The 15,330-nt window shown below is 52.8% G+C and overlaps 1 protein-coding gene across 5 annotated transcripts in view; it reads right to left on the minus strand.

Annotated features, from left to right (window-relative positions):
* Positions 1-2,250: 2,250 nt before the first annotated feature.
* The window catches only part of VWCE (von Willebrand factor C and EGF domains), a 34,312-nt gene continuing 21,232 nt past the window's right edge, over positions 2,251-15,330 (minus strand). For 2 of the 5 annotated variants that reach the window (XM_027089906.1, XM_027089909.1), the window contains 10 exons: positions 14,374-14,459; positions 12,712-12,829; positions 12,032-12,117; positions 10,597-10,693; positions 8,919-9,001; positions 7,772-7,862; positions 7,607-7,689; positions 7,156-7,246; positions 3,063-3,265; positions 2,251-2,941 (listed from right to left, as the gene is read on the minus strand). In XM_027089906.1, coding sequence (XP_026945707.1) covers positions 2,477-2,941; positions 3,063-3,265; positions 7,156-7,246; positions 7,607-7,689; positions 7,772-7,862; positions 8,919-9,001; positions 10,597-10,693; positions 12,032-12,117; positions 12,712-12,829; positions 14,374-14,459 — 1,403 coding nt within the window. In that variant the 3' untranslated portion in view covers positions 2,251-2,476. Of the gene's footprint in view, positions 3,266-7,155; positions 7,247-7,606; positions 7,690-7,771; positions 7,863-8,918; positions 9,002-10,596; positions 10,694-12,031; positions 12,118-12,711; positions 12,830-14,373; positions 14,460-15,330 lie in introns of all 5 variants that reach the window. The other 3 variants (XM_027089908.1, XM_027089910.1, XM_027089907.1) reach the window with 2 other exon arrangements.

Below are 15,330 nucleotides of genomic sequence, written 5' to 3' on the forward strand. Positions count from 1 at the left end.
GCCCCAGGTCTTCTTATGCCCAGAGCGAGCAGACAGGAGGCAGGCATGATCCTTGGGTGAGGCCAGCTGGACATGCTGGAGAGCCAACAGGAGCCCATGAGCAAGAGAGGGACAAGAGTGGCGTCCTCAGGCCTTCGGGGGACAATTCCGAGGTGTGTGCTCCATGACCTCCCAGAGGGTCCGCAGGAGGAAGGGGTGCAAGTTGCCCGTGGCAGGGACCCACTCTTTAACCAAAGCTGATTGGTTTTCTTCCCTTCTCTGTCTCCCTTCGCTCTCCCTCACCATGCTCTCTGGGTTCACCTTCCGGGGCAGCGACTCTCACCCAAATCTCTCTCTCTCTCCGGGTCTGCCCTTGGAGAGCTCAAACTAAGATACGGCGGTCTTGGCACCTTGAATAAACTGCAGCCATCAAGAGTCTCTCTGCAACTCCAACGGAACAAGCCAACCAAATGCAACTTGAAGGGGAAAAGCCCAGGCTGGGAGTCCAAATCCCAGAGCCCCCCTCCCAGATCAGCCTTCCTAGTCTGTGCAACCTTCGGACACTCTCCTGACCTCTCTGGGCTTCTGTGGTCTCAGCTGTAAGCGGGGAATGGGAGTGTCTCAGATAGTCATGTTTTTATACTTGGACCGACTTGAGGGAAGTGTCTACAGCTGTCCCCCCCCCCCCCACCCCCAACCCTTTTTTTTTTTTTTTTTATGGCCGTGCCGCGTTGCTTGCAGGATCTCGGTTCCCTGACCAGGGATTGAACCCAGGCTCTGGCAGTGAGAGTGTGGAGTCCTAATCACTAGGCCACCAGGGAACTCCCCACCCCAGCCTTTTATTCTTTTTAATATTCAAAATGAACACTATTTACCTGAGTTCTGTGGAGAGGGGAGACTAGTATTAAAACTTGAATTGCATCCTTTGTTGAACAGAGGGATAGCGGTGAGAAAATTGGCACTGACGCTGAGCCTCTACCATGTCGAGAGCTGGCTTGTTTGAAGAGCAGAGCCAATCAGTGTTCTACACTTTCATCCTGAAGTTAGATCCCAAGTGGCATCATGAAGCTGGGTGGGCTGCACAAGGTCACAAGCACAAAGCCCCGAGACTTATGGAGTCTGTATTATATGCTGTCATCTCAACTCCATGAGGAAGGACTGTTGTGAGCCCATTATACAGATGAGGGAACCGAGACCTAAGCTCTCACAGCTAGTCACAGCAAGTAGGGCTCAAACAGGGGTTTCACGGCACCCCAGCCCTCATTCAACCACACCCTTTGTGTCTTAACTGGTCTCTAAGTAAGATGGTCTCTAAGTCCTTTGCATCCCTAAAGTCTTTGGTTTTCATGCTCCTAATTCCAAATTCATTATTCCTGCCATCCTGCTTGGATTAGGACCCCTCCCTACACTGACACCTGGGGCGGATAACCCAGATGGCCTTTGCAGCCAGTGCCCCCTGGGGACACTCCCCGCTGGGATACATGGTGAGCATCAGGGCAGAGAAGAGGCAAGGGGAGGATGGCCTGGGCCAGTGTAGGCGCGGGTTACTCTGCAGCCCCCTTGGGTTTCAGGGATAGCAAGTTTGGTGACACGGTGACAGCATAGCTCTCTGTCTTCCACCCCCATCTCACTTTCCCCCATCAATGCTAGCACTGTCCTCTTTCCAGCTGTCATGGAAACTGGGCCACACCGTCCAGATGCCCCCTTCAGGACAGACGCATTTATTACCCCAGCCGCAGGGAAGGTTGCTGACTGACAGCTCTCAGCCACCAGCCCTCACAGGGAACTGCCTTGGCTGACACCCCTTTCCTGGGCCCGCTTCCCACAGACAGAATTACTGGCCAACATGGGGGCACAAAGCCCTGTCCCCTTGTCCCAACTCGGGCTGACTCTGAAGGCCAGCCCAGCCTCAGAGCTCCACAGGGGGTTGGCTGAGACCGTGCCACTGCCGGGCCCACCCCTGCCTCCTGCTTGCCTCCCTCGGCCCACAGATGTTAAAGCTAAGCACAGGTCCTAAGACTCCACCTGCCTACTATTCCCTCCCAGGGAACCCATCCGCCTTTTCCGGCCCCTCACTTCAGAAGTCTCCTAGCATCACAGGCCACCAGGTACTTACCTAAGACCCCTCCCCATCTAGCCCCAGGTCTCTGCAGGCTTTTCTCCTGAGCTGGGGGTTGAGGTGGGCACTAGCTCATCACCTGTGGGCTTGCAGTGACGTTTTCCCACCTGTCCAAAGGCGAGAAGTGAATGAGCAGGGCAGCCTGGGGGAGACCGAGACAGATTTTAATCAGGAAACCTCGGGTGAGGACACATGACAGCTGGTGGCACAATCTCAGTGGAATCCCAGGCCCCTCGGACCCTCCTGCTCCAGAGGGACTCAGCTGCCCCAACCTTTCTCAGAAGACAGGCGGCCCACGCAGTCCAGGGAGGATGCTGACGGTGGAGAACGTGTTGCTGGAGTCTCACAACACATCCCAGATGCTTCTTGGGAGCAAGGCTACATCGGGCCCTGAGGGTTTTCCATCCCCGCCAGGGGTCCTGAAGGAGTCGGCAGCCTCACTGGCCCCCAGAGCCGCCCTGCAAGCTCCCAGGGCCTCTGGCAGAGCCTTCTCTGTCTGGCGTCTCCCGGGCACGGCCCTGCAACGGAGTCCTGCTTACACTGTGGACTCCTCCTGTGAGGGCCCCATGGTGGGCTCCTGGGGGCCAGGGCTGGCCGTGGCTGCAAGGGCTGCAGAGAGTCTGGAGGTGGCTGGAGAGAGCCTGCGAGGCCTGAGGATAGTGACGGTGGCCTCTGAGGGGCTGGGGTCCATCGTGGAAAGGGCTGAGGCTCTACGCCGGATGGTGGCAGGCAGAGAAGGCTGTCTGGATGCTGTGTGGGCCCCGGAGGCCGAGGACGAGGGCTCTGGAGTAACAGGAGGTGGCCCGGGAGCCCCGGGAGAGGCCGGAGGTAGAGAGGAGGCTCCTGGAGGGATTGAAGGCCCTGGTGAGGGCCAAGAGGGCTGGGAGGCCCCGGGCTCCCCTGGGAACATGCCCCCTGGCCCCAAAGGGGGTGAGGGTAAGGCCTGGGCTCCTGAGGGGCTCACGGGTATAGTCTGCATGTCAGACAGGTTTGTTCTCAGGAGGAGCTGGAGGAGCTGCAGCGCTGGCCTCCGAGGTGACACCGCTGGGGGCCCCGGGCAGGAGCTGCAGTTGAGCAGGGCCTCAGGGTCTCCACGGGGGGTCCGGGCCACTTTGCTGAGCTCAACGTCTCCACGAGGGGAGAGACCCCGGCTTTCTTCCAGGGAATCTAGAGAGGGGGCGGGGCAAGAAGATGCACAATGGTTCTCCCCTACGACTGAGGCAGGTCTGGGATGAGCTGCACCGAGGACAGTGCCCCAGCTCTGGCCCTTAAGGGTCCCTGTGCACCGGCCATTGGGGTTGGGGGATCCCACCGGCTCCTGTCTCCAGGAAAGGGAAGACCCAAAAGGAACCATGAGCAGAGAGAGACAGTTCACCAAGGCACTGGCTGTGTGACCTTGTATGAGGCACATAACTCCCCTGGGCCTCCATTTCCCCATCTGTAAAATGGGCATCATAATAACAGTGATGACCACACAGGCCACGCAATGAGGACTGAATGAAACGGAGCCTGAGAGGTCTCAGCCTAAACCCAAATGTAAACTCTGGACTTTGGGTGACAACCACGGGTCAGAGTCGGTTCATTGATTGTAGCAAATGTACCATCTGGTGGGGGATGTCGACAGCAGGGGGCGCTGTGCGTGGGGCGGGGGCAGGGGGATTCGGGGAGCTGTCCGTACATTCTGCTCGATTTTGCTGTGAACCTAAAAATGCTTTTAAAAAAAAAGTCTATTGAAAAAATTTGCTTTTAAGTCTCAGCCTGGAGGCCAGCGCATCATAAGGGCTTAATCCATGGCGGGAGAACAAGGGAAGGAAGGAAGAATATTGGAGAAAGGTATGATCAGGGAGGAGACGGAGGCTGGTAAACACATTACAAACTGGAATGATTACATTTTAAAAATCATCAAAAGATAACCTATAACTTTTTTAAAAATTGTGAATCACCCTGCTGTACACCTGAAAGTTATATAATATTGTACATCAAATATACCTCAATTGAAATATATATATAAACCATCAAAAGGATAATCACAAAAACCACTTTACCAAAAACCACTGAATTGTGTAATTTGAGCGTGTGACTTACAGGGTGTGTGAATTATATCTCAAGACAGCTGTTCTATTTTTTTTTTAATTCACCTCGTATTTCAGTAAAAAGCATTTCTTCTTAAAACAAGTTCGCACATGGTGAACGCAGCTGAGGCAGGTGCCCCAGGAGAAGGAGGTGGGCTCTGCATCTCATCCTCAGTTTCCCCATCAGGAGGCAGGAGAGCAGAATGGGAACGAGCATGGGGCGAGGAATCAGAGAGACCTGGCCCTGAGTCCGACGACACTACCACCTAGAACGTGGCCTTAAAGTCAGAAACTTGGGAATTCCCTGGCGGCCCAGTGGTTAGAACTTGGCACTTCCACTGCATGGGGCCCGGGTTCCATCCCTGGTTGGGGAACTAAGATCCCATAAGCTGTGCGGCACGGCCAAAAAAATTTTTTAAATAAATAAATTCTTTTTAAAAAGACAGAAACTTAACTTCTCTGAGCCTCCATTTCCCCATCTGCAAAATGGAGACAATAAGAGCACCCATGCATAAACATTCCTGGGGCATTTAAATGAGACAATACAGGTAAAAGGCTCCATACACTGCCTGGCACCTTAGCTAACGATTAGTCTCTAGAAAGCAGGGGAATAGTATCCCTCAGCTTGCAGAGGGTTTTGTGCTGGTTAAGGTCGAATCTATAATCACTCAGCAGTTCCCAACATAATGACTGTATGGGATCAGGATGTTTCCAGCCCCAGCAGTCCTGACAGCCTCTCTCCATCCACAGAACTGAAGAGCTGCCCTAAATACAGGATGTCCTCTTCAAAAGGTCAAAGGAGTTAAAGAGGTATTTTATACAAGAGGAAATTCAGGCCACAAATCCGTGGAAAAATTCACTGTCTTCCTGGAAGTTTAAAAAATGTACAATAGCCAGCGGTAAGGTACTTTATGGACATGTTAACCTGGAAAAATTAAATTCAAAACACACAGTGTAGAGTTGGTGGGCATATGGGGCACCAGCTATGTCTCTGTAAGTTTCCCCTTTCTCTAGGACCCCATCTGGTAACCTGCTGTCATGCCCTAGGAGTCACCAAACCACTCCCGACACCCTGTGACCTAGTTACTGCACCTATTAACCACAGGGTCTGAATGCAACTCACAAAATTTGAAAACAAAAGTTGTCTGACCAAAGATTTTTCACAGTGGGTCCACTATGGATAGAAAAAAAAAAAAAAGAAGAGGAAAAAAGAAACCACCTAAATGTCAACCAAAAAGGGAAGGGGTAAGCAAACCATAATATTTGGGAGCGTTTTTAAATGGCCAGCTGTGGGCTACATCAATATTTTGAAACTGTGTGTTACAGTAGGTTGTCCATGTCCTGTTTATACCTCTGCAAAAAGATCCACATGAACAAACACTCATGATAGAGAGAGACGAACAGATGTGAATCATTTTCAGGAGTCAATGTAGCAGAGTAGCTAAAAGCATTGACTCTGGGCTCAAATCCTGGTTCTACTGCCAACCAGCTGTGTGACCTTGAGCACCTCACTTCACCTCTCTGTGCCTCAGTTTCCTCACCTGGAAAATGGGGATGCTAATAGTATCTATCACAAAGAGTTGCTGTGAAAATGAAATAAGACGTATGAAAACAAACAGATGGCCAACAGGAACATGAAAAGATGCTCAACATCACTAATCATCACGGAAATGCAAATCAAAACCACAATGAGATACCACCTCACAGCCGTCAGAATGGCTATCATCACAAAGACAAGATACAGCAACTGTTGGTAAGGAAGTAGAGAAAAGGGAACCCTCGTGCACTGTTGGTGGGAATGTAAACTGGTGCAGCCACGGTGGAAAACAGTATGGAGGTTTCTCAAAAAACTAAAAATAGAACTACCATATGATCCAGCAATTCCACTACCGGGTATATATCCAAAAAAAAATGAAAACACTAATTCAAAAAGATATATGCACCCCAAGGTTCATTGCAGCATTATTTACAATAGCCATGACATGGGGACAACCTAAGTGTCGATCGACAGATAAAGATGGATAAATATGTGGTGTGTGTATATATATACGCAATGGAATATTATTCAACCACAAAAAAGAATGAAACCTTACCATTTGCAATAACGTGGATAGACCTAGAGGGTATTATGCTAAATGAATAAATCAGAGAAAGATAAATACCATATGATCTCACTTATATGTGGAATCGATTTGTAAAAAAAAAACAGCTGAGCACACAGATATTGAGAACAGGTTGGTGGTTGCCCGAGGTGGGAGGAGAGGGGTGGGCAAAATGGCTGAAGGGTCAAAAGGCACAAATTTTCAGTTACAAAATAAATAAGTCATTGGGATATAATGTACAGCATGGTGACTATTGTTAATAATACTGTATTGAAATACTATACCTGAAAGTTGCTAAGAGATTAGATCATAGAAGTTCTCATCACAGGAAAAAAATATTTTGTAACTATGTGGGGTGACAGATGTTAACTAGACTTACTGTGGTGATCATTTTGCAATATATACAAGTTTGAATCTTTAAGTTGTACACCTGAAACCAATATAATGTTACATGTCAATTACACCACAATTAAAAAAAAAGAAATAACATTCAATACATGATGTTCCCTGACACATAATGGATACTCAATACATATTAGCAATTATTCTTCTGCAAAGTTGATTCAGTTCCTAAATTCTAATTTTTAAAGAAGGAAGAAAGCAGAGGGAGAGATTCAGAAAGGAGGAAATGAAGAAGAAAAAGGAACAGTAAACAGACTCGTCAGACGGCATGGCGCATTGTGGCATAGCACTGACGAGGGTCAGCAAGCCCAGGCTTGGGCCTGGGCGCACCACGTGCTGGCTGTGTGACCTTGAGCAGGCCACGTTCCCTCTCTGAGCCTGGGTTTCTCACATCCAGCCCTGTACAAGTTCTGTGTTTCTGGGCAGAAAAGCAAAGTGGAAAAGGACGGTGGTGAGGCTCCAGGATGCAGAGGCCACTTACCTGGACAGAAGGAGCAGCAGTCCCTGGGGGGCGTGGAGGGGTCCGAGCAGGCCTGCTGGCAGGGCGTCTTCTCGCAGCTCACCTCTCCCAACTGGGGAAGCAGAAGGAGACACGTGAGGAAGCCCGGAGCATCTCACCCCTCCACAGCAGCGCCCTCAAGGACATATTACACCAGCAGTTGGACCCACGGAAAGATCTGGGGCAGAAGCTGCAGGGCCTGACCCTCACCTGAACAACAGGTGAAGCCAAACACAGTGGGGCTGCCTTAAGGAAACAACAAAGGTAGAGGACACCATCAAATCCGAAGGTATCCCCGCAGGTAATTGAAGTTGAAGAATGGCAGGCGGAAGACGGGCGTACACTGGCTAAGGGGCTCCAAGTTTCACAAAGGGACAAAAGGCTAGAAGCAGCCCCTGGCCCAGCAGGTCCAGGGTCCCCAGGCCCAGCTCACCTGGCATATGCACTGGGTACAGGGCTCATCGTCCAAGGTGAACACCTGGCCGTTCCCCACCTTCCTCCCCTCGTAGTTGCAGTCTGCAGGGGCAGAGGAGACAGGGGCCGTGAGAGCCAAGGCCCACTCAGGAGCCTTGCACGAGGGGTGGCTGGCCCCACTCACCTCGGCACACTGGACAGCACTCCCCGTCAGGGTGGAAAGGGTAGGAGCAGGTGATGGGGCAGTCCACGGGCGAGCAGGCCACCGAACCCAGCTGCAGGACACAGAAAACACTGAAGGCCCTTTGTTCTGGGGGGCTGATGGGTCACTCGTGAAGGACACATCACATAGCCATTAAGTGCCCATCGGAACCATCAACGTCAGGTGAGAGGTCCATGGTGAGGTGACAGACTGAGGTAGAGTCTGTCCTCCCACTAGAACGCAAGCCCCCCGGGCCCAGCCTTGTCCTCAGAGCTCAACTGTCAACAGCTACCTGTCAAACAAATCCATGAACTTCCCAGGAAAGCTGAGCACCAAAAATACAGAGGGAAGGACCCAGAAGCCAAAGCTCCCCAAAGCACATGGCTGTGAACGAACAGGGCCACTCAGAGGCCACAGATGTTCACCCCAAGTTGCTCGATCTTTCTGCAGACCCATCCCTTTTCACCCACCGCCAGCAAAGAAGCCCCATAGGCATGAAACACTTCTAGCATGACAAGCAATAAGGACTTATTTTTTCCATTTTCCAAATACTAAATGATATGCCTGTCATTTAGACTGAGAGGCAGTATGGCTTAGGGATAAAAGTGTGCTGTCTGAAGCGGACTCAGGAGACTAGAATTGATTCTCGACACTTCGCTTGACTAGTTGCGGGGTCTCTGTGCCCGGCTGTCTCACCTAGCAGCTGGGGATGGAGGTACCCACCTCATAGGATTCCCCGTGAATTAACAGGTCGTGCTGAGATCAGGGACTGGCACATGGCAGGGGCTCGAGAATGTGAGCATATTAAAGGTTCCGTACAGAGTCCTGGGTTTGTGTTCCTCACCTCCACTCTCAGGGAGAATCCCTGGGCCATATTTTATACCGTAAGGCCCCCAAGACCCTCCCTGGTCACCCAGAAGCAGAGGACTTTTGCCAGGCAGGGTTAAAAGTATTTCTCTGGCCCTGGGTAAAGAATCACCCCAGGCAGGGCTGAAGGAAGCCGGATTTCACCATGATCCACAAGTGACCATTCTCTTGGAGGTCTCTGGATTTTGCCTGCAGGGTTCAGGAGCTGGTGGCTATTTCTGGGGAGTTTCCGCAGACAGGGGTCGGGTCTGGGTGGTCGTACCAGGCAGATGCAGCTCAGACACGGGTCCAGCACGGACGGGAAGGTCTGGTTATTGTAGAAGATTCTACCTGTGTAGGTGCAGCCTGCCAGAGAGAGCATGTGGTGAGGGCCAGCCAGGGGACGGCTGGCCTTTGCCAGGAAGAAAGTCCAAGGTGTTTCTAGGCAGCAAAGGTCAGGCGAATGGCCTCTCTAGACACTTGCCCAGGGGGTTGGGGAAGGGACAGAACATATGTCTGGATTGGGTGCTGACTTGTTTCTCGCTGGATTCAGCAAAGGGATCATAGTGTCTTCACTTCAAGGTTCTCCCCCAGGGAAGGGAGCCGTTCCTCCCACCCCCTCACTTGGCAGGATCAGGATGAGGGACCCGGAGACTCAACCTGGGTGCCAGGCACCACGGCCATCCTCTCTGCTCCTCTCCACTCAGTCGAATCCCAAACCCCTCCTTCCAGGAGGCTCCCCTACAGCTCCGCTCTCTGCTTCCCGAAGCCCACAGAGGCCCCATCTGAGTGCTGCCACCTCGATGATATTTATCACATACTGGTACATATAAAAGCAGGTGATGGTGGGCTTCCCTGGTGGCACAGTGGTTAAGAATCCGCCTGCCAATGCAGGGGGCACGGGTTCAAGACCTGGTCCAGGAAGATCCCACATGCCATGGAGCAACTAAGCCCGAGCACCACAACTACTGAGCCTGCACTCTAGAGCCCGCGAGCCACAACTACTGAGCCCACATGCCACACTACTGAAGCCCACGCACCTAGAGCCCATGCTCTACAACAAGAGAAGCCACCGCAATGAGAAGCCTGCGCACTGCAATGAAGAGTGGCCCCCGCTCGCTGCAACTAGAGGAAGACCGCGCACAGCAACAAGGACCCAGTGCAGCTAAAATTAAAAAATAAATAAATAAATGTATTAAAAAAAAAAAAAAAAAGCAGGTGATGGGACAGTAGAGAAACATTTTATAAGAAAAAATATATAAGGAATTCCCTGGCAGTCCAGTGGTTAGGACTCCACACTTTCACTGCCAAGGGTGCGGGTTCCATCCCTAGTCAGGGAGCTAAGATCCCACAAGCCGTGTGGCTCGGCCAGAAAAGAAGAAAAAAGATATAACATACAACTATGATATGCTATGTATCTATGACATGATAGATATATAGACATAGATGTACGTTACAGATATGTTATAGAGATAGATGTTATATCACAAAAAGAGACTAGGAAGATAAAACCATGAAGTTAACAGTGATAATGGGTCCTTTTTAATTTTTTTCTTTGCTTTCTGTATTTTCTAAATGTTCTATAATAAAATATCACTCTTGAAATAATGGAAAAGGTGAAAATTACTATTAACACATAAAGGATCACTTTAATTTCCTCTCCCTGTTCTCTAATTGTCTCACAGGTATGTTCCTTTATCACCCCACCTAGGCTGCAAGCTCTGCATATCTTCATATCTGCTTCCAGCACCCAGACAGGGCCTCCCTTGAGCAAACTGCTTTCCGTCCCTGAGCCTCAGTTTCCTCATCTCTAAAATGGGGTTGCCCCATGGGGTTGTTGCGAGGATAAGCAGAGATGAAGCATGTGTGGTGCTTTGCACAGAGAAGCCTGATACAGGGTGACCCCAGATGTGGGGGCCAGGGGTGCTATGCCATCCCCGGCCCCCCAGGCAGGGCCTTACCTGCCGAACAGTCAGGGCAGCACTGCCCGGGGATCCGAATCGGGTGAGGGCAGGAGTCCACACAGTCTGTCCTCTTGCAGCTCACTGAACCATCTGCCTGAAGGGAGGAAGAACTTCACCAAGACCCCACCTGCCACGCCAGTCCCCACCTCCCCACCCCACAGGCCCCCAAAAGAAAGGACGGTGCTGCAAACTGGCCGGAGCCTGACCTAAGAGACGCCATGATGCAGCTGGAAAGCGGCAGGGGTTCCCCCCAAAGAGGACTGGCTACTTGGGAAAGGGGGTGTGAGCCTTCCAGAGAAAAGCCTTCCCATATCCCAGAGCTGGGGTTTTGGTCTCCTCGGCTTCCCGTCCCTTCCCCGCAGCAGCCAAGGCTGCACCACAACCTCATCCAAACTCTTCTCAGAGTTTCCCTGAAACCCTGGCTCACCCCAAATCTATGGAGTCCAATAAAATCCTATTTTTATAGAAAGCTATTCCACCGGAAATGTCTTTCAGAAGATGAAAGTGCCATATCCAGTTTCTTTTTTTTTTCCGTAAGAAGTTGAAGTTTTGTGTTATTTCCTTGTAATGTGAGTGCCCTAGATCAGTCCTGAAGGAGAAAAAGGGCAGCGGATGTACTCTGCTCCCCACTCTGATTCCAATGAAACGTTTCCAAGTTTTCTAAGGGTCTAAGGCTTTTTTAACAAATGGTGCATCAAAGGGACTTGAAGGTCGCGCTTCTCACGCGCTCACGTGCACGCGAGTCACCGGGGGATTAAAATGCAGATTCTGCGTCCGAGCCCTGGGCAGCCTTGAGGTTCTACCTAGGCTCCCCTGGTGACGCCAACGACACAGCCAGTGCAGGAACCTCATTTTGAGAAATAAAGCTCTAAGCTCAAGCGACTAAAAGCTCTCCTAAAGTAGAAAGGAAAGCCGACCGTACTTAAACGTGAGCTAAAACGATCACATTTCTCGGTAAATAGCTGTGTTTGCATGTCTGTCAATCTGACTCTCAAAACTCACGCACCCTCACCCGCTTCTGATGAGGTGAGGTCACGTGACTCACATTAATGGAGGAAGCCTCGCAATTTCACAGAAAAGGCCTTAACTACTAGGCATCGGGCTGCCCAGCTCCCTCTGTTATCCGTGCCCCGCGAAAACCTGCTCCTGGGAATCCTATTTCCAGCTCCTTAGGCCAGCAGCTCCCCGCACGTGCACAGTGGGTCACACAGCACTCTTACGACAGACAGACTGCCAAGCTCTGTCATCCTGAAAATCTACCGAGGACAGAAGAACCTGGATCCCAGCCCCTTCTGTAAAAACGGGATGTGATAGCATGGAAGCGAGACTGGGACAGGCCTGAGGTGGCCCCGCTTCTGCAGGGGCAGGGATGCCCGGCCCGGGACGGGGAAGGGCGGGGGAAGCAGCTGAAGGCGCGCAGGTTGTCATTCACCTGGCAGATGCATAACTCACAGGGGTCACCGGGAGACCAGATCTGTCCGACCGGAAACTCAACCCCGTTGTCGTCCAGAGAGCAGCCTGGCCAGGGGACAGCGGGGGAGAAAGGACGAGTGGGCAGAAGTGCCGAGGAGGGTCCTGAATGCCCGCGGGACCTACAGCGCCACCCAGCAAGGACAGACAGACACCTCTGCTCACTCACACTGAGTCCACGCAGCCACCCACTGGGCCCAGAGCTGCCTGCTGCTGCCGCCTGGCTCCCTCAGTTAGTGAGTTTTCCTGCCTAACAAGAGCCTGGTACACACAGGCACGCTCACACAAACGTCCACGTCCACACACACCCACAAACACAGCCATTCACACACACAGAAACCACTCCCACACAGACACACGCACACAGATACAACAGACACACAACAAAAACACACGGACACACACACTCAAAAACACACACAGACACCACTCACACACAAACACGCAGACACATGTACACAAGCTCACACACAGATGTCACTCACATACAAACTTAAAGCACACACACAGACACACACAACACACACAGAGAGCACTCACACGCACACACACAGTCTCAGCGGGAGAAGCTCAGCCTCCCCCGGCTCGGGCATCCAGGCCTGTGTTGGGTACAGCCTGGGATGCAGGGCTAAGCGGCCTCACCTGTCATGGGTGCGGGTTCCCTGCAGGTGAAGCAGCACTGCCCAGGGCCCAGCCACCACTCCTCACGGGGGCAATCCAGTTCTGGACATGGCGTGAAGGAACATTCCACCTCCCCGTTCTGGAAGAGAGCCAGGGGGCACAAACCAGTGAGGGCCAAAGAGGAGGCTGGCAGGCTGCCATCATCCCCCTACAAGTGACAGATCTCGGGCTTCCCTGGTGGCGCAGTGGTTGAGAGTCCGCCTGCCAATGCAGGGGACACGGGTTCGTGCCCCGGTCCAGGAAGATCCCACATGTCGCGGAGCGGCTGGGCCCATGAGCCATGGCCGCTGAGCCTGCACGTCCGGAGCCTGTGCTCCACAACGGGAGAGGCCACAGCAGTGAGAGGCCCGCGTACAGCAAAAAAAAAAAAAAAAAAAAGTGACAGATCTCCAGGGAGCAAGAGTGGAAGGAACGGTGAGTCCTTCCCTGGGGGCTGGGGTGAGGCTGGGAGAGGGTCCCAGGAATACGGCGGCTGCATGGCTGCTGGGTCCCCGGCTGCCCTAGCTTAAGCCTCCAGAATCTCTTCCTCTCACCTCTGCAATAGCTTTCTGCTCTCACTCCAATCCACTCTCACCTGCAGCCAGAGAACTTTCTCAGACACCAGTCCGATCACAACACTCCACCACTTCAAACCCTGGGCAGCTCGCCAAGTCCAAACCCTCTGCCTGGCTGGCAAAGCCCTTCATGACTGAGACTGACGCACAGGCTGTCGCCGCCCCCTCGCAGACCCCCTCCCCTAAGCACGGCCCCTTGGCTGATGAAGGTCACGTCCTCCAGGCGCCTGGATGGTTCGTTCACCCCCACTCCCCAGGGAGCAAGGAAGTACCTACAACCACCTGATGCTGGGGGCAGAAGAACCCAGCTCCCTGGCCTCTGGACACACCCACCTCTGCGGTGCCACTCACGCTCCAGAGCTCCCCGTGGCATCAGCCCGAGACCCCCTTCTCGTGGCCCCTCCCCCTGCCTGACCTGCTTCCCCAGCCAGTCTCTCCCGCGAGCACTCCTTCAGAAAACCACTTACACGAGAAGCCCACCCCAGGCCCTGTTCTTGGAACTCAGCCCAAACAGGATCCCCACCTCAGCCGCATTTCCAGTCCCTCTCGCGGTCCGGGCTCCAGCCGGAATGCACACCCCCAGGCCTTAGAACATGCCCTGCTCTCTCCCGCCTCCTGCCTTCTGTTCACGCAGTGCCTTCTGCCGGGCACACCTGTCTCAGCTCCTCACCGGGTTGTCCTAGTTATCCTTCAGGTCTCAGCTTAGCAGCCCTCCCTCCAAGTACGCTTCCCTGAAGCCCACACTCTGGTTAAGAGCCCCGCTCCCCTGTCCATTGCCCACCTAGCTGTGGGCCCCTGACAGAGGGGGCTGGGGCTGTCTTGTGCTCAACTGCGTCCCCAGCACCCAGCATTGTCCCAGGCACACAGTAGGTGCTCTATAAATAGCAATGCTGAAGGACGAACTTCAAGGAGACTGCAGGAAGGCCTTGGTGAATGCTAAGGCCCTTTAGGCTCTTTCTCGCCTCAGTTTCCCTTTTGCTGCATGGCAGCTCCTCTTCTCCTGGTCAAGGCATCCTGAGAGTGTTGTGTGCCCTGCCCCTCCCCAGCACCCACCCACTCAGCCCCCTACCTGGCAGACACAGGTGGTACACTCGTCACCACCACCACTGAACACAGCCCCGTCTGCATACCACTGGCCATGGAAATAGCATCTCACTGCGGAGGAGAAAGGAAGAGGCAGCTCAAGGTCTTTGGGCAGCTAAAGAAAAGGGGGAGCAAATGGGGGGGGGTCTCTGGGAAGAAAACACACCCCCACAATACTCCACGGCACACCCACACCCAAGAGCCCAATCGCTGCTCCCCTCCAAACCCTCACCTAAAGGTACACCAGTAGTTAAAAACTGACAGAGAGGGACTTCTCTGGCCGTCCAGTGGTTAAGACTCTGAGCTCCCAATGCAGGGGGAACGGGTTCAATCCCTGCTCAGGGAACTAAGATCCCACATGCCTAACGGTGCGGCCAAAAAAAAAAAAAAAACTGACAGAATGAACCACATGCAAAATAAGGTCCTTAACCAAGAAGGATGGGAAGCCCGGAATAACTAAAGAGTAAGAGAAAAGAAGAAATGAAAAAAGATGGCCCCAGACACCTACAGGAAGGTCTGGGAATGCTGCCAGCCCCTGGAGGCAGGGAGGATTCAGTGAGAGCCTCTCATCTGAAGATTCCCCCATCCCTGCTGGTAAAAGCAACCTTAAAAACCTGCCGGGGGCTCCCCTGGTGACGCACTGGTTGAGAGTCCACCTGCCGATGCAGGGGACACGGGTTCGTGCCCCGGTCCGGGAGGGTCCCACATGCCGCGGAGCAGCTGGGCCCGTGAGCCATGGCCGCTGAGCCTGCGCGTCTGGAGCCTGTGCTCCGCAATGGGAGAGGCCACAGCAGTGAGAGGCCCGCGTACCGCAAAAAAAAAAAAAAAAAACTGCCGGGGCCCACCTGACTTTAATCAGAGGGCACTGGGTTCAAATCCCAGCCACATAACTCACTACAGGCAAGATACTTAAACTCTCCTAAGCCTCAGTTTTCTCATCTGT

This window comes from Aethalodelphis obliquidens, unplaced genomic scaffold (genome assembly GCF_003676395.1).
Source record: "Aethalodelphis obliquidens isolate GAN/ISIS:26980383/991018 unplaced genomic scaffold, ASM367639v1 scaffold69, whole genome shotgun sequence".
In the NCBI taxonomy this organism is placed as follows: Eukaryota; Metazoa; Chordata; class Mammalia; order Artiodactyla; family Delphinidae; genus Aethalodelphis; species Aethalodelphis obliquidens.